General features: G+C 46.4%; 6 protein-coding genes across 6 annotated transcripts; 3 read left to right on the top strand and 3 right to left on the bottom strand.

The window, feature by feature from the left end:
- Nucleotides 1-65: 65 nt before the first annotated feature.
- Nucleotides 66-1995, bottom strand: HD556DRAFT_1207763 (P-loop containing nucleoside triphosphate hydrolase protein; the record flags this gene model as incomplete). The annotated part of the gene is made up of 9 exons (XM_041296501.1): nucleotides 66-97; nucleotides 150-277; nucleotides 332-454; nucleotides 508-555; nucleotides 606-648; nucleotides 699-1205; nucleotides 1256-1467; nucleotides 1522-1832; nucleotides 1888-1995. Coding segments are annotated over 9 exons (1512 nt in total), but the record flags the coding sequence as incomplete, so codon positions are not given.
- Nucleotides 1996-2149: 154 nt separating this feature from the next.
- Nucleotides 2150-2302, top strand: HD556DRAFT_1222787 (uncharacterized protein; the record flags this gene model as incomplete). Its single annotated transcript, XM_041296837.1, has 1 exon — nucleotides 2150-2302. A coding segment is annotated over one exon (153 nt), but the record flags the coding sequence as incomplete, so codon positions are not given.
- A 316-nt stretch (nucleotides 2303-2618) lies between these two features.
- On the top strand, nucleotides 2619-4249 carry HD556DRAFT_1317706 (HAD-like domain-containing protein). Its single transcript, XM_041301199.1, has 8 exons — nucleotides 2619-2719; nucleotides 2795-2814; nucleotides 2869-3037; nucleotides 3087-3167; nucleotides 3228-3276; nucleotides 3331-3483; nucleotides 3530-3683; nucleotides 3739-4249. The coding sequence occupies exons 1-8, from the start codon at nucleotides 2684-2686 to the stop codon at nucleotides 3809-3811; spliced, it is 735 nt and encodes a 244-aa protein (XP_041167731.1). The 5' UTR covers nucleotides 2619-2683; the 3' UTR covers nucleotides 3812-4249.
- Nucleotides 4250-5021: 772 nt separating this feature from the next.
- On the bottom strand, nucleotides 5022-6728 carry HD556DRAFT_1435786 (uncharacterized protein; the record flags this gene model as incomplete). Its single annotated transcript, XM_041305477.1, has 13 exons — nucleotides 5022-5225; nucleotides 5273-5327; nucleotides 5387-5612; nucleotides 5666-5800; nucleotides 5861-5920; nucleotides 5979-6032; nucleotides 6088-6185; nucleotides 6240-6268; nucleotides 6329-6367; nucleotides 6426-6440; nucleotides 6497-6516; nucleotides 6566-6598; nucleotides 6656-6728. The coding sequence occupies 13 exons, from the start codon at nucleotides 6726-6728 to the stop codon at nucleotides 5022-5024; spliced, it is 1041 nt and encodes a 346-aa protein (XP_041167730.1).
- A 1208-nt stretch (nucleotides 6729-7936) lies between these two features.
- Nucleotides 7937-15271, bottom strand: HD556DRAFT_1317694 (uncharacterized protein). The gene is made up of 40 exons (XM_041301198.1): nucleotides 15014-15271; nucleotides 14526-14958; nucleotides 14214-14477; nucleotides 13985-14161; nucleotides 13830-13934; nucleotides 13733-13779; nucleotides 13566-13680; nucleotides 13120-13516; nucleotides 13000-13063; nucleotides 12846-12942; nucleotides 12767-12797; nucleotides 12584-12719; nucleotides 12490-12535; nucleotides 12411-12438; nucleotides 12335-12361; nucleotides 12215-12277; nucleotides 11867-12166; nucleotides 11707-11816; nucleotides 11609-11657; nucleotides 11471-11558; nucleotides 11403-11415; nucleotides 11295-11354; nucleotides 11152-11244; nucleotides 10844-11102; nucleotides 10623-10791; nucleotides 10431-10574; nucleotides 10321-10382; nucleotides 10032-10271; nucleotides 9880-9982; nucleotides 9708-9829; nucleotides 9594-9653; nucleotides 9540-9546; nucleotides 9363-9492; nucleotides 9251-9314; nucleotides 9172-9194; nucleotides 8996-9121; nucleotides 8678-8939; nucleotides 8518-8627; nucleotides 8439-8462; nucleotides 7937-8389 (listed from the first exon to the last, which is right to left on the bottom strand). The coding sequence occupies exons 1-40, from the start codon at nucleotides 15121-15123 to the stop codon at nucleotides 8252-8254; spliced, it is 4896 nt and encodes a 1631-aa protein (XP_041167729.1). The 5' UTR covers nucleotides 15124-15271; the 3' UTR covers nucleotides 7937-8251.
- Nucleotides 15272-15318: 47 nt separating this feature from the next.
- HD556DRAFT_1317682 (uncharacterized protein) lies at nucleotides 15319-16179 on the top strand. The gene has a single exon (XM_041301197.1). The coding sequence runs from the start codon at nucleotides 15396-15398 to the stop codon at nucleotides 15729-15731; it is 336 nt and encodes a 111-aa protein (XP_041167728.1). The 5' UTR covers nucleotides 15319-15395; the 3' UTR covers nucleotides 15732-16179.
- Nucleotides 16180-17080: the final 901 nt, after the last annotated feature.

The raw sequence follows: 17080 nt of genomic DNA, 5'->3' as shown, positions 1-17080 counted from the left end.
ATTCTGTTCGTAATATCTGAATCAGCTCTGAGAATGACCCTCATTTGGCAGAACAAGGATATCAATTACTCCTCAAGGAAGAAGTAGTTACCCGCGACTGCCAAAACAATATTAAAGACTTTGAATGACTCAAAAGACCAAATACATACCCTTCTGCTCTTTGTCCTTTACACTGTTAAGCTTGTTAACTCTTGGCCTGAAGTTCGTGGGATCACGTCTGAATGTAACCTCAAGCGATGCCAAGAAGTGGTTCATTCCAGTGAGGAGGGACTGTGGTCTGCAAAGCGAATTAATTAATGTGTGTGAGCATAGTGTAACCCAAATTTCTTACGGCGTAGAAGTTGCTCGAAGGGAAGGCTCCCCCTCAAAGACGACGACGCGGTCAGCCAGATAGGTTGCCATGATGAAGTCGTGTTCGATGACAAAAGCGGTCTTCTTGGCATGAAGGATAAAGCTGATGAAAGTATCGATCAAATCGAAATGTAGACGACTAGATCGGTTGCTTACCGCTTGATGACCTTGCTTGCGATAATACGTTGCTCGGAGTCGAGGAAACTTTAATTCTGTATTAGCATATTCATATAGGGAGAACAATATTGGCGCACCTGCTTGGTTCGTCAAGCAAATACACGGAGACATTGGGTTTGCCTTCAGTCAGATGTCAGCCAATACGAAACGAAATCAAAGAAAGTACTCACCGAGTGCAAGGACAATAGCCACACGTTGCAGCTCACCTCCAGAGAGCGTCTTCACATCCTGATCCATAATATTATCCAACGTCATTGGTTTGACCACGTCCGTTTGGAATTGTGGGTGCATGAAGGCTGCTTTAATTTGCTTCAGCAGAAGCATGCGGACAGTTCCTGGGAACTTTGGTGATATCGTCTGCGGCTTCAAGGACACCGCTAACTCCATTTTGTCTGCCTCGTCGTCCGGCGTCGTCACGCCAGCAAGCAGACGGACAAAGGTTGTCTTGCCTGTCCCGTTTTCGCCAAGCATGACAATAATTTCCGAATCAGTGAAACTACCGGACTCAACAGTGAGCTTGAAGTTGCCCATCGTCTTCGTCATAGAGGGATAAGAGTAATGACGGGTCTTGTCAATGATGAGCTCCTCAGCAGTCTCCATCATCTTGAAGCTCAGAGACTCCTCGCGGAAACGCAAATTCTCGGTGGGAATAAAACCATCCAGGAAGATGTTGATACCTTGTGAAAGAGTGAGCCATTTCACAGCGAGTTATTGGGTAAGCTTTCACCTTCACGGACAGAATAAGGCATAGTTACAACACCATACATCGATGGCTTTCCGTAAAGACAACAGATAAAATCTGAAAGATAATCCAGTACTGACAGATCGTGCTCGACAGCGATGACATAGCAGTCTGGGGTGAGTAGGGACCGGATGACCTCAGCAGCCTTCAACCGTTGTTTTATATCGAGATAACTCGAAGGCTCGTCGAACATATATCTACACAAGACCGAGTTTAAAGCGTGGTTTATAACTGAATTGGAACATACGCACACATCGGCCTTCTGGATACATGACATGGCGATCGCGAATCTCTGCAGTTCTCCACCAGAGAGTGCCGAAACTTCACGATCAAGAACGTTGTTCAGCTCTAGCTCATCGCACATTGTTTGCTTGTTGTCAAGCTCGAGTTTCGAGTCCAACATTTGTGAGACGGTCAGGTTGCCTTTAATCGCCCGAGGAATGTGGTCAACATATTGTGGCTTGATAAGTGCTTTCAAATTGTCCTCGAGGACCTTGGTGAAATAGTTTTGCAGCTCGGATCCACGGAAGTAACGCAATATTTCTTGCCAGTCGGGAGGATCCTACCAGGTAAAAATCAATGCTGTCCTTGAACAGTCCCACTGGCATACCACTCACATCATAGCGGCCAAGATTCGGCTTCTGTTTTCCAGCAAGAATCTTTAGTGCTGTGCTTTTACCAATTCCATTGGTTCCAACGAGTCCGAGAACCTGGCCAGGTCTTGGGGTGGGTAGTCGATGGAGCTTGAAGGCGTTGGCGGTATAACGATGCGTCACTTGAGATTCCAAGTTAGTAGGTAAGTTAATGATGGCGATAGCTTCAAATGGGCATCTAAGAATTTGCTCAATCATTTAGTCGACCTTCGCAAAATGATCCACTCACTTCTTTACGCAGATACCACAACCGATGCATAAAAACTCTGAGATGAACGCTATCTTATCGGTCGATTTTACTTCTATGCAAAGTTTGCCTGGAAGGTCAATTAGCATGAGCACTCCGCCAGTGCTTCGGGTGGAGGCGCACCCATTTTGACCACAGGACATGACTGCTCGCAAACTGATGAGTGACTGATCTGACGCAGTGACTGCTCGAGAGGGAGTGGTGCATCACCTTCTTGCATTCCTGGGCACATCGCTTTGGCTTGCAGCGATTTGCGTCCACGATGGCGATACGGGTGATTTTATCAGCCATCGTTGCAGGCTAGAGACGGCGGTTGGCTCTTGGATCTGATTCTTTGCTTGCAGTGATGACGGATCGGCAGTAGTATGTAGGTGATACAACGAAGTTGATTGGCTACGATGAGCATGTTTATTTACATAAATGATTTATAAAAACTTTTTGCTGGTTATCTAATTATCTTATCTTCGTGTCTAGTATCTACCATACTCGTCCCAGCTGTCGACTCAGACTACCATGGCGTTGCCTGAGCAGATCGTTACTGTCGATGCTGTACGTGTCTATTTCGTCAACGGAAAAGTTGGGCAATGACAATGACTACTGCGGATTTAAAACCCTCGTACTTAGATCCTTTTCGATCTGGATGGGTAGTTGTCACTATTAGTCTTCTTAATCTGCCATGTCTGATCGCTGTACGCCAGGACCCTCATAGATTCCACTCCTGGCGTCATTTCAGCCTGGAAAACATTCGCGGATGAATACAAACTTGGATCGCATCTTCCTATCGTACAGAAAACTCATGGACGGAGACTTGCTGATACCCTGAGGGACGAGACTATATGCAATATCCAGGACACAAAACTTTTGGATGTGGGCGCGACCTCGTTCGATGCTTGTAGTGACCCCGCTAATTCTGCAGAGCGAAATTGTGCGCTTCGAGGACTTGGTGATCCAGGGTAGCCCAGTGGCTCTTGAAGGAGCTATCGAGTTCTTGGCTCAGGTAAAACTTTCGAAGTCACATACATATTGCACAATAGGCTGACTATTACATCGCTCGAAGCTGGACTCACACCATGACATGCGCACTAGGTGGACAATTGTCACATCAGGTAGCGTGGCAATCTTGTCTTGTTAATGGTGCACCGGAGCTCCCTGAACCATAGCTTCGAGGTACTATGCAACTCAGTGCATACCGAAGTGCGAAATTCCGGTGCCTGCGTCAGGGTTTGTGACGGCAGATGATGTTAGCGAAGGAAAGCCAAAGCCCGCACCGTATCTTGAAGGAGCAAAGAAACTTGGGATTGATGTGACTAAGTGTGAGTCAGACGATACCTGTTTCTTTGTAGCGCCTTATTTGCCCAGGTCTTGTTATTGAGGATGCACCGTCCGGGGTGCAAGCAGGAAATAGTGCCGGTGCAAAGACGCTCGCAGTTTGTACCTCCCACAAACGTGAAGACTTTGAGAACTGTTCGGAGGAAATCAAGCGCCCCACGTATATCATTGATGATCTGACTAGGTGAGTCGCGATGCACTCAGAAGCATTCACCACACTCAAAAGAAACTATTCGTAGAGTACGCGTGAATTGGGAGAACAGCAAGATTCGGCTTACGATCGATACCCGTAGAGGACCTGATTCGGATTAACAATTTTATAGTCAGAAATCCACAACTCCCACGCAGTGGTGGTTTCAGGATTCCTTAGGCTCTGAGGCATGATAAAATTCAAAACAGGAGGGTACTCACCAATGTCAAAAGCTGCCTCATCGTAACGAACAAGCGGTTGGCTTTCACAGAGTTGACTCTGGTAAAAGAAATACCCGGTATATTTAAGCTGCCACCGCTTCAAGCTGCAATGGCACTTACAGCTTACAGGCTCTTCTTCTGCTGATGCTTCATAATTAATCCAGGTACTCACTAGCCTATGACGATATCGGGTGCACGGGGAATCGGCAATTGACAGATATCGAATTAGCTTGAGTATGGCTGCAAGAAATAATATTTAAGCTATGAGCTCGTTTCAGAGAGTATATGAAGCAAGATCAAAGCCACTAGCATGAGACTTGGGCTCGACCTTCTTTGTTTGGTCTTGTTGATATTGCGTCGCCGCGCCCGAATGATCTTGAGAATTAGTGTTTTAGACCCCTACCCTGAACTTCGAGTTATAAGCAGCAGCTGAGAATATCCATCGCGTTCTTTATCCGTGCCAGTTTACTAAGTGCAGCCAGGCTTGCTGCCCTCCTTGTGTCATATTTGCACTCATCTCTATACCTCCTCGGCTCAGCTTTGTATGGTACAACTTTAACGTTTATCCACCTTTAGAAACCTGTCCTTCTTTTCCATCCCGGTCACCTTACAGGCGTGTGGGCTATGACATTTTCTGTTGCCGTGCGTTACTGCTTTTGTTCTCGTGCGCGCGCGGGAAGTCAGTTTTCTCTTGCCCGATACAACTCAACTCTTCCATTGTTTTCCTTTCGCCTCCTTTTTGTGTGCCTGCCTCTATAGGTTGTTTTGGGATTTAGCCTTTTTTGACATTTCTTTGTAGACATGCGTCCTGCGGGGATGCCCCTCCTTCTGGCATTCCCCATCCATTCCGTAGTCTTGGGTGGTCCCAAGACTCCTCGCGCGAGCTTGACGATGCGGAAGACCTGTTATTTTATCCTAGTATCACTGTCGACATGGAATCATTTGCTTGATCTCAATGGTGCTGTGCGAGTTCTGGACGTCACTCATGATAAGTTGCCCCACTTTTGAATCTCCTTCAAAACACCGACTGAATACTACGACGAAACTTCGAACAAAAAGTAAATTCTCTCGCCCTTTCTATATAAGTGTTAACCACATTAAACATCGCCTGCTACACACTACTGCTAGTCGACACATGCACGCGCTCCTCGAAAGCAATTGAAGTCATGCCGGTTACCACATGGGAGCCGGCCACGAGCTTAGCCTTATATTCTCGAACGCCAAGAATCAAACGTGGTCCTAGTACAAACATCCGCACAAGTTGGAAGATGTCAAGCAAACCAAAGTAAATTTGAGTTCCCAGGGCAGTCGTATCCTGTAGAAATGATGAATGGTGGTCGCATGCGTGGCAAATCAGCATACCGCTGACATCGTCGAAAAAAAATAACCGAGATCGAAGCACGAAACAATAACAACGCTAGCGTATGCGGAACCTCATCAGCGGACTAAGCGACCCACAATGACTTATGAGCTCACCTTGTGAAGTAAACCATGTGAGTTTTCATCAACACCGTGAAGGTGTCCTTGATAAGTCCTCTCGCCGAATGTTGTCGCAATTCATAGAAGTGTTTTACAGCGACCCACACTGCGAAAATCAATGCGAGCACCTCCCATATAGCGGTGAATATCCAAGTCATGGAATGCAGGAATAAATCATCGAAGCCAACAGTACATTGAGAGGTGCCGGAGAGAATCAGTTCCTCTGGTAGTCATGAGCCTGACACGCTTGAATATTCGAACCATGATTAAGCGTACCCCATGAATTCTTCCTCACTGATATCGCAACAACCACTCCGTCGAAAATGTTGACAGCAAGGAGGATGACGATGAGAAATATCAGCACCTTTCTAGATCGTTGATACATAGCGTGTAATCGAGCAATCAGGATGACTTGCATGATGTTTTAGTCAACTCGATATCATGGAGGTGTTGCGCAGCTGCGTAGCTCACCACCCAATGCTCCATATATAACGACACCTATCCAATTTTCTGCGAAGTTCAGAATAAAGCCTGAAAAAGTAATGTTAGTGGTCAGCCTCTGAGGCTCGCATACTCAAAACCAGCTCACAGCTGTGGCAGTCATTAATTAGACCAACAATATGGCCGAGAATCCCACTCACCCCTACATGGGAGTGCAGTTCATTAGACGGCCATAAACATCGGTGTGGAATACTCACTGCATCTGTCATTGAGATCGTTGGAACCCAAACTACATATCGCTAATATAAAAAAACGCAGTGTATATGAGGAGACACAAGTACTCAGCATATTTATGCTGATTGTGAGACATGATTAGCACAGTGCCAATAACTCAGCATTTCAGACATACACGGCATATGATATTCCAAGATAGCGCACCTAGAATATTTTCCATGTCAATAAAACTTGCCGACCAGACTTATGACACAGGCTACATACACTGAGATACAAGACGGTGAAAAGGGACCAGGGTTGTCTCTGGCGCGAACCAATTCTATTTCAAGCTGTTCTTCTACTAGTGCGGGAATCTGCTCACCCAGACCAGTTCAACCTATGGAACCAGTAGGTTAGTTTTTTATTCTTGCTCCGGTCATGACATGAACGTACCTCTTGCCCGAACGTTAGGACTAGAAATACCATAAGTACATGAGCATTTTTTATTACTAGCTTGCTCACCCCAATCATACATCACCCCAGCGGAGCCGGCAACTGCAAAACCATAGTTTATATTGGATCAGGAAATCATCCGAGTGGTCATCCACGAACCTACAAAATAGCTGGAAATACGATACGAATAGATGGACGGCCACCAACTGGGATCATATGAGACTAGGGTCATAGTATTTTCGAGAATGGATATGAGTGAGCTTGCGAACTTGGTAGACGCTTGACGATGGCGTTTATGTACTACCATCCGATTGTACGGCCTAAACCAACAGGAACAACTATCTTCCTTCGTCCATAAAGGGCTGTGGCAGCGGGGGAAGACTAAGCCCAAACGAGCATGAAGGGATGATATTCGCTGTCGTTATGACCCATTAATGTAACGTGAAACACACCAGATACACCTCTGGAAGATGCTGAACACTGGTCCGTTGCTCGTGATCAAATCAGACCTTTGAAATATCTCCTGGATCCATGAAGCGATTCAGATATAATGATCATCATGGCGTTGGCATTGGTTTGCCTGAATCCGAATCTCATGAGTGGCTGATGGTGGAGAAACTTAATTTTCCATGACCAGATAGAGAGAACGTGGAAGACCACCATGTGCTCCTTCTTGATTAAAGACCAGCGCATCAAAGAGTCTGACGGGCCGCAGCCACAATCAAACTTATAGATGTGCCTACTGTTGGTAGTGCACTAGCATGATGATGGCGGACAATAGATTTATACCCTCACAACCTCCATGTCAATTCACGTTTTTCACGTGGATGCTCCGTTCTTTCGCTTCTCGAGCGGTCCATAGCACAGCAATTAAACATCATATTGAGATTGTTGGTAATGAGACACTGACTTTCTTCCTCGAATAACCTGTGCGATGAAGTATTTGCTAGATTGTGGACAGTGTCAAGTTTTTCTGTCGAACATCGCCAATCCCATCATGGAGCTGATATCTAGACACATATCACTGTCACATGTATCCTGTTAGCTTGGAATGATAAGACAGAAAAAAATGTAAGTGTTGTTCAGCTGCAGTGCTCTGATGCGCAGCCTGAGGGCCAAGTTGATGCGGCATGAGCTTGGCCCTACCAGTGGACTTCGTTAGCACATATGAATGAGGCTTGGCGCAGCATCATGATGAACAATGGTTGACCCCTGACACAACTTACGGGTGATGCGGCGTAGTACCGTGCACTGGATTATGGATTAGAAGCTTATACGGTAGGTGACTAAGTTGGATTTTGAATTTTGAATTTTTATATTTGGCGCCCAGTGCCCACCCCGACATGTCACGTGACGTGAAGACTCACTGGTAGCGACAGAGGTGACCGAGAAGGTGCTATGTGCCCCTTCAAGTTACATCTCGGGAACAGGACAACTTCTGTAGGAGTTTGTGCATAACGGTAATTACACAAGACATCCGTTGCAATACAATGCTCTTGGAATTTGAGCTCGAGCCTGCAGCCTTCCATGGCGAGGTCATGTATATGTGTGACTAGACAGATTATATTACTGGTAGAGTCGAGAAAGTCCGATTCATAGTATATCATCGACAACCGGAAAGCGTTTTGCACGCATCAAATGACAGACGGCATGATATTTATTTTGTACACAATTTATTCAGAACCTTCTGCTGGTGCCGGGGGTTTTGGTGATTTCCACTTTAGCAAGTGTAATAGATCATAAACGATCGACCGACTACGGTCTCTCTACTTCTTCCAGTAGCTTGCCGTGAGCCGCCGCGTATAATGCTTCTTTGTCCCCAGACTCGTCCACTAGAGCACGCAACATACCGTGTTCATTTCGCAATAGCTCCCATGGGCTGCCAAATTCAACCTGTACAACTTGGTTGGTACGGAAACATAATACAAGATGAGATACTCACAAGTTTACCGGCATCGAGTACCATCTATTGAACGGATCATGAGTCATCAGTACACAATAACCCAATTTCGAACACGCACGATTTTGTCAGCATCGATGATCGTCTGCAGCCGATGTGCAACGATAATCTGGGTCACGTTATTCAGCTCATTGCGAAGAGAAGATTGGATGGCAGAATCGGTCTTATAATCTGCAAAGGATTATAACGTGGTAAAAATTCACAACACGTGAGGTACACACCAATAGCGGAGGTTGCCTCATCTAGTATAAGCAATTTGCTTCCGCGAACCATAGCTCTAGCTAGAGCTAAGATTTGGCGTTGACCAACTGATAGATTCGTTCCTCCGCTTGCGATCACACTGTCCAATGTTAACCTCCCCTCCTCGGACTCGTCTTGGACGGAAAAGAGTCCGGCAGCGCGTAAAGCATCGTAAAGCACCGCATCATCGTGCTGATCGAAGAGATCCAAATTCTGACGGAGCGTTCCGCTCAGGAGCTCGGGCTACACGGGATGAAACATGTCAGTAATGTGAACGAGCAACGGCACAAGGAGCGTACGATTTGAGGTATGATGGTCACGTTCGACCGCAGGGCATTCAAATTGATCCCACTTGTCGGAATCCCGTCATAATAAACATCGCCTTCTGTGAAAATGCAGCGAAGGAGCGAAAGGGTCAAGGAACTCTTCGGGACAGTCAATATAAGTCAAGGTAGATAACGCAAACAAACATCACCTTTCCGCTTCCGGTTCGCCCCACTAAATTCGGATTAACGATCGAATTGGAAGTGGAAACAAGCAAGCTCGTGACATACCGATACCAACGCGTTCACCTGATTTGATGTGGAAAGACAGGTCCTGCAAAACTTTAGGTCCGTCCTGCAAGCGATGGTTAGGTAGAACGCGAAGACATGATCTAACACTCACCGATGAGTAGCGGGCCGACAGATTTTCTACGCGGAGATCGCCGCTTGCAGGCCAGTACGCAGGTGGCTGGCCGCCTTCGGTAGGCTTAGCCTCCTGTTCGATCTTGATATAACTATCGATCCGTTCCAGACTACTTCACGTAAGCCGCAGTCGGAGACATTGCGTGTCCGTACTCACCTGTTGCCTACAAAAATCAGTTAGACACAGGAGTTATGCAAGAAAGTAGCTCACCGTTAACTTCCACTTCGTTGAGGATACGAATCCACCAAAGGATCATAGAACTGAAACCGACTGTAAGGTGTGAGCGAAAATCCGCAATGGGCACACCTTGTAGATAAAATTTACCTGCCATGTTTAGAGAGAATCCAATATTTGATGCCTCGTGGGCTCCGCGACCGTACACTAGATAAGCGGCAAGAGCAGCCGAGAATCCACCGCCGATAACATCAATGCGGATACAAACCCAACTGAGAACATCCGTTAACGATCAGTCGCTCCGCAACCAACACAAACGAACCGATTTAAGTTATAGAACATGCGCGCTGATTTAGTGTAGCGGTCAATGCGATCAAGAGATTCATCTTTAAATGCCTCCTCTGCACCATACGCGCGGATCGACGCTGTTTAATGAATGAGCTCGCATATCATAGAAGCCCGGCAATCACTTACTAAGTCCTGCAATAGCAGCTCCGAAGTGACCAAGGACCGGTGCTTTCGCGTTGCTCATCTCTCGCTTGACTGATAGCTGAGCTTTCATGTAGATACGGCCGACCCATCCACCTAGCAAGCCGATAAAGAGACCGGGCAGCAAGAAGACAGGAGTCATGACCACAACGGCTCCGAGTTTCACGACCATAGTCAAAGAAAGCTCGACGACCCAACCAATTCCCTGCGCAAACGGACCATCAACTAGATAACCTATCAGCGAATGTTGACCATCTAGAAGCAAGCGACTGACTGGCTCTTATGTCCTGTGTGCACCGGGTGATGACTCGAGATGTAGGTGTCGTGTCTAACCATCTGTCCAATAATGAATGTATGCGTGACTGTAAAATTCAGGGAACACACCTTAGCGTTGTTCCAAGTACAGATTGGACGAGTTTCTTGTGAATGGTTCGTGACGCCCGCATTGAACCCCGATAGTACAGGTAATACCCAACCGAATACATGAGACAGCCAGAGAGCATGAGTAAGGCATATACAGAGAGATAGCTTACAATAAAGGTAAGCAACTAATTCACGAACAACAAGTATTCTTACAATTTGACATCGACCTCTGACGGTAGATGACGTTCATATTGAGATGCCCAGTACCCAAGGAACCAGGTTTGCACAGTGTTGACGAAGTCCGTCAACCCCACCAGAGCCATGAACAGGACCCAGAACGTTATAGGATAGTTCCCCCCCAAGCCGGTCAAGTAGAGCTTGACTGTAGCGCGATATCAGCAAGGTACCAAGGATGTATGGAGGGAGGAACCAACAAGCTGGCCAGGAGACATGGCCCTCCGCAATTTCCTCAGACATCACTAACTTGCCATCGGACTTGGCCTTCGGTTCTTCTGGAGTGTCTACAAGCTGGGCATCTTTAGCGAGGATTTCCTGTTCTTTAGCCATTTCCGCTGCAAGCTTGTCGTCCTTTGCAATGGCCTCCGATATCGATCCATGGCTGACAATCCGTCCGTTGGAACCCATAGACACAACGAATTGCGCTATAGAACTCGCCATAGCGACATTATGTGTCTGCACCGCCTTAGAAAAGGGGTAGTCAAATTTAACCTACTGCACGTACCACAAGGATAATTGTTCGATCTTGGACGAGATCTCCTGCGAAACACTTATCTACAATCCACTTGGACGTATGGACATCCAGAGCGGCCAAAACCTGTTTGTGTCTACTCACTAATAGCTCAGAATAGAGATGGAATGACCAACATCATCAAGCAACAGTGTGTTCGCCGAAGAATAGATAGCTCTTGCAAGAGTAATTCGTGCCTAGCATGTTTCAGCGGCCGCGTGCCCACTCATGAAGAATGTTATTACCTTCTGACCGCCACTTTGAATACGAAGTCAGACTTATAACAAACGAAAGCTCAGTCCATGGAGCTTACCTTAGCGTAAGACCTTTTTCTCCAACTTCCGTTTGGTCGCCCGCTTCGAACAAAGTCAGGTCACGCTCCAGAGCACACTGGTACAAGACTGCACTCAAACATTTCAATAAACGTTCACAGGGGCAACTGAATATTCACCTTTCTTGTATCGAATCTCATCATAGGGTGCGCCAAAAAGAATGTTGGCCTGAGAACTACTTCAGCATACGAATAACTACTTTTGCGATGCTACGTACCCGAATGGTTTCATTTTGGACCCAGGATTCTTGCGCAGCATAGGCCACACCACCTTTGCGAGGGAGGTTGAACCAAGATGTTGGACCAGAGGGCGTGAAGTGCATCTCGCCTGACCAATAGATAAGAGGCATCTAAATAGAAGGTTCGACGATTACCCACCGAGCAAAGCCATAAGCAATGATGTCTTCCCAGAACCTGTCGATCCGACGACAAGGTTGATACAACCGCGTTGGAAGTACATTTCACCATCGATGCGAAGCCTGAACTTGCGCTTCGATGGTGTCAACGACCCACGGGAGTCATTAGACCATGCAAAGACAGCATCTCTGAAGCCGATGAGGTCAGATTCTCCTTCTGACTGGACAAAGAGCTGGACTCTGTCATCGTCCTGTTGTGCGTGGGCATCCAATAGTTCTGTATCGCTCAGGAAACTGTTGACACGGTCCAGTGATACTTTGGCTGGAAAGCGTCGTTTGTTAGTGATTTCGGAGCAAACAAAATAATTACCTTGAGTAAATCTTGGAATGGAGAAGAACACCATGTTCAACTGGTCTCTCAGGATGTCAAAAACTGTCAGAGGAGCAACACCAGTTATTCTAAACAAGTGAATAATATTGTGAAGCTTACTTGTCATCGACGAAAAAACCTTGGAAGCTGGAATAATTCTCAGGTCAACAAATCACAACACAGCCTATACACTGACCAGTTAGGGTTTGTCCCATAATCAGAGTCTAAGAGAGAAGTTAACAAACTTGTTTTGTATGTAATCGAATGCAACGTACGAATGTCATGTAAGAAGCCATCATGGTAAACAGAGGAATTACGTAGCTATGCATGAGTCAGTTTTAGTTATCAGAGGTGACACGAAAGACGTACTTCAAGTTGTTGTTTGCCAGTTCTAAGATCTTCGTCTTCCATGTCCAGACAAGTTCTACTTCTCTTTTATCGCTGATCCTCGAGTCCAATTTCTCTTCCCATCCGAAGAGCTTGATCATACGCAGAACATTCATGGCTAGCGACCCATAAGCACCAGTTCTACGCCTATTGTGCTCGACTTACTTTCGGTCACGGTTTGCACCCGGGCATCCGTCTGGGATTTTCAATAAGTATCGACTGACCAATGAACAAAAGGTCCAACCTTGCGCATTTTCTCTGCTTGTACTTTTTGAATCCTCTGGGCAACGTACCCAGGGAGAGGGAACAAGATGAACATAACAATTAAGCCGGCAAAGGCACTTAGTAAACGGTCATCAGTCAAGTGTCAAGTTAGACAGCAGTTTGACGATACCCACCTCCAGCCAAGAATTTCGTACAAGAACCAGATACACATGCCTACTTGAAGTGGCATATACAACACTGAACGAAACACACATAAGAAAGCACGCGTCCATCAGAGCTAAAGTGTGACTTGCCGATCATGATGAAATCTCGTCCATCGGTAAGATTGCTCAAGTCAGTTGTGACAAGATTATTAATCTTCCCAACAAGGTTGTCAGCACTCGAATGCTGTTTCGGCGATTTGTCCATTTCTTCTTTGACATCCTGGGACTTTTGTTTGTTCTTTTTCGTGGAAGATGTTGATGTGGTCTCGGTATTGGCCTGCAGTGTCTCGTCGCCACTGCCATCCGTACTTTCGTCTGCAGCAGCAGTGCTAGATCCAGCTACAGATGCACTATCTGGCGTAGATGATGGCGTGGATTCCCCAGACTTCTTGCCGTCATCGGGGAGCTCAGCTTTCATTCGAATTCGGAGTGCATGCTCGAAGACCAGTTGTGTGATAATACCCTCCGTCTGCACGAGTACGCGTGTCTAGGAACCTCATGAGTGTGTTTACTAGTTATCGAACGATCGCACCCACCGCGATGAAAATATACCATTGCCATGCCAAGGCACCCGCAAATGGTCCTAAGAACAGCCAGGATATCCAGACCCATGGACGGACAACAGCATGCTCGCCTTTTGTTTCCACATAACTAAGAAAATCGCATGAGAGATGTCAGGAGATGTGATAACCAGAGTACTTACAGCAAAAGTTGATTGATTCCAACAGGAGCGGCGAGTCTTGCCAGCACCTGTCATAGGGAACTGTCAGACATAGGTACGGGTAAGAGAAATTGCATACCTGGAGAACAATCATAATAGACAAAACTATATACTCGACACAAAAAGTCTTCATGAGGCCGAAGAAGATATGTCGCCTCCGGCTCCCAAAGAAGGGGTCAAGATGCTGCAACAATTATCAGTTCGCCCCCTATGACAGTAATGTCATATACTTACAGGGAAACTCTTCTTTTTGAGGTTCCTGGAATAGTCATGGTCAGCCAGCGGGGGAAGTTCTTCGTGCGACAGGTGGGGAACTCGATACGCCTTGAAGACGATGGGGTCCAGCCAGATATATAGAACCATAGACAACCAAGAAGAGGTTTGCTCGGGGTGAGGACTGTCAGCAGGGTTCTTTAAAATGTGAGCATTGGTGATGAGAAATCTATTGAATACTATGACATACCGCAGGGTCGACTGGAACATATTGTCTCGGGCTCACGAGAGGAAACACGATGCTCGACAAAAAAAGAATAGTCACTTTCGCCCACAATAAACCCCCTTCTTCAATATCCTTGGGTTGTTTATGGAATGTAACAAGGGGCCACAGATCCCGATACGTAAATACCGCAAAGACTGCAAAGAGAAGAGTAGCCAGGTGATTGGACACCAGCCTGCTCCATCGGGGTTTCGTTGTAACCGAAACGAGCCCGAGGATAGATGCATAAGCCTGGAAAGAATAAGCGAATATCGAGATGGATAACCACGAATCACCAACAGCAGTCATGCACATGGCGAATTGCAACCACTCAGCGGGAGAGAACGGAATGTAGCCATCAGAGGGACGGGGCCTGCGATGCTTTCCTTTGGACAGTTTGTTGGCTCCTGTTACGTGCTCTCCACGTTCATCCAATATGAAAGTAGCCAATGACAGTCCCAGAAACGTAAGACAACCGATAAATCTTGCAAACTTGTATGCAAAAATGACCCAACCACCATGGTGAGAGATAAATACTCGAGCCTCGGAGAAAAATCCGTCGGCTGTGATAGGTTCATCGAAAAAAACGGTGGGCTCTTCCTCGGTCTTATGAGGCAGGAGATACGACCAAAGCTTTTTGACCGGCTTAGATAGCATTATTAGATGTAGCAAGAGAAGAAAGGCGGATGCAGCGGCAAAATATGCTGGAATCATGAGTGTGCTGTACCAGACTCTGAGAATTGAGGGTGTTAGAAACTTCAGGCATGAGCTTGGAGCACAATACTCACGCATTCGAGTTGCCATGGCTTATGAGTTCCCGCTCGAGAGACTGAAAAGCGTCAGACCTCAAGACGACCTGCCATGGTATAGGATCGGTATACCGACTCCAGAGCGACATTTCCTGAGAGACAAGTTGGTCTGATCAAGTTGCGCAGTGAAAAGAGTGCGCGGTTCTGAAATCAACAACTTTATAATAGGGTACGTAATTGCACGTAATTAGATATCGGATATCGAGTCCATATGGGTGCGTGTGTGAATTGAGTTTCTGTAACACCGATTATCACCCCGGACCTTTTATATATAGTTGTTTGTTGATATCTGCTTGCTAAAGTGGCTTACAATTAGTCTGACTCGCTCAGTTATCAGTCTGTAGTTTTGGTCCCTTGCGTTATGGCTACTAGTTCTTCATCGTCTCATTCTGTTGGCGATGCTTTGTCTTGTCCTATCGCTCTGGTAGTTTCGGATCTAAAACTTCCTGATGATGGAAGTGTCAACGTGCGTCTTACGCCAGTATTTTGGGTTCGTTTGCAATTTGTGAACCAGTTTCCGTCGGGCTATCTTTTGCCAGTCACTGTTCTTAGTCTTGGCTACATCATTGACCATTCCTCGATTTTTACTCAGGAACAACGTCTGTGTCGTGTCGGTGGGTCGCAAGGATGGATTTGTCGTGTGTGCATGTCTGTAATCATGATTGTGCACCTAATCTCATCGTTTTCAAGCATTTGAGGGTTGCTAGGTGTGATTTGTCTCGTCTTATCTTGCCTGTCCCTTTTGCAATTGATATCGCTCTCAGCGGGCCGAGCATTCTCATACTGATGGCATTGAACGTTTGTAAAGGCAGACTCTCGATGCTAAACAGCATTTTGTGAATTATCATCAGCGCTCCCCTGATGCTGTTGTTCATGAAGAGCCAGAGACCATTCGAACGTCTGAAGAGCTGGAAATTATTAAGGAATGCCAACACAACATGAGTCGGGATGTTCAACGCAAAGCCTCGAGTATTGTGCCTATGATAGTGTGTGTGCCAGCGAACTCAAGCATGTGGATCTAAGGAAGTTTCCTTTGCATTTGCTGCGCGTTGATTAATGATTGCTTGCATTGCCTTCTAGCTATGATTGATGGTCTTGAATTGCTATTCTATATCCAGGACATGATGCGCAAAACAGGATACGACAGCAATGCAATCTCCAAAATCTTCAAGTTCGAGAAAAAGACAGATGAGTCATTGGACCTGCGCCATTCTCCAATTCCACACTGCATTGGTGATGAACTATATCACCGCGCGATCCCTCGTCCCCTGTACCCTGCCTGACTTCTCCTTGAACTTCCAGAGGTCGGGGCAATGTTAATTGAAGTCCTGCTTCGGCAGTCCCCACTAGGGGTCGGTGTTGCCGACATGGACCTTGCTCAGCGGTTTTTTTTGCGAGCAAATTAACATTTTCTGTCTCTACTATGTGCGAGTCTGGAAGGTGCACCGCAAACTTGAATAGATGATGAAACTCGGGACTGGCCTATTCCTGAAGAATGAACTCGACGAGTTGAAGTACAATACTGGGAAGATTCTTCTCTCTAACACGATGACTATCTTGTCGAAACATATGTCTCCTACATAATACCCTATGACTGAAGCCGAGGCTACTATGTACCCCAAAGGCCCTGACCTGGCAATAAATCACTGCCTATGTATAATTCGTTGCCTCATTAACATATGCGCTGCACCCTCGCCACTATTTGCGTGTGCATGCAACCGTCAGTGCACATGTGTGACCAAATTCCAGTAAGTTTAGTCCAGTGAGTTCACGCGCAGTGCGGTGCCAGCTGGCAGACTCCAGAACTTTGTATATTACTTTAAATAACTTTCTCATCTGTTCACCGGTTCTCTGATGAACATGCCCATAACGAAAATGGCAGTCCAAATGAACAATACCACTTATCACAACGCAATGACTTGCAGCTCGGTTGGTCATGTATATACTTGCGCAAGACAACGGAAGAATTCCTTCGTCAGAAGGGTCCTGTGATACCCGGAGGGCTGTTGTATTTCAATTTATCAATACACGCCAGGTATTGGCAGT

This window comes from Suillus plorans (genome assembly GCF_016647745.1).
Source record: "Suillus plorans strain S12 chromosome Unknown HD556scaffold_1, whole genome shotgun sequence".
NCBI lineage: Eukaryota > Fungi > Basidiomycota > Agaricomycetes > Boletales > Suillaceae > Suillus > Suillus plorans.
This window is presented reverse-complemented; position numbering and strand designations above follow the sequence as displayed.

Bases quoted from the DNA above. Each gene is read 5' to 3' on its own strand.
- HD556DRAFT_1317706 (XM_041301199.1), top strand. From the start codon at position 2,684: ATGGCGTTGCCTGAGCAGATCGTTACTGTCGATGCT. The intron at 2,815-2,868 runs GTAGTTGTCACT...GCTGTACGCCAG, and splicing joins ATCCTTTTCGATCTGGATGG to GACCCTCATAGATTCCACTC. The intron at 3,484-3,529 runs GTGAGTCAGACG...TTATTTGCCCAG, and splicing joins TGGGATTGATGTGACTAAGT to GTCTTGTTATTGAGGATGCA.
- HD556DRAFT_1317694 (XM_041301198.1), bottom strand. From the start codon at position 15,123: ATGTCGCTCTGGAGTCGGTATACCGATCCTATACCATGGCAGGTCGTC. The intron at 12,167-12,214 runs GTAATTATTTTG...GACGCTTTCCAG, and splicing joins CATTCCAAGATTTACTCAAG to CCAAAGTATCACTGGACCGT. The intron at 10,383-10,430 runs GTGTGTTCCCTG...ATTATTGGACAG, and splicing joins GTACTTGGAACAACGCTAAG to ATGGTTAGACACGACACCTA.
- HD556DRAFT_1317682 (XM_041301197.1), top strand. From the start codon at position 15,396: ATGGCTACTAGTTCTTCATCGTCTCATTCTGTTGGCGATGCTTTGTCT.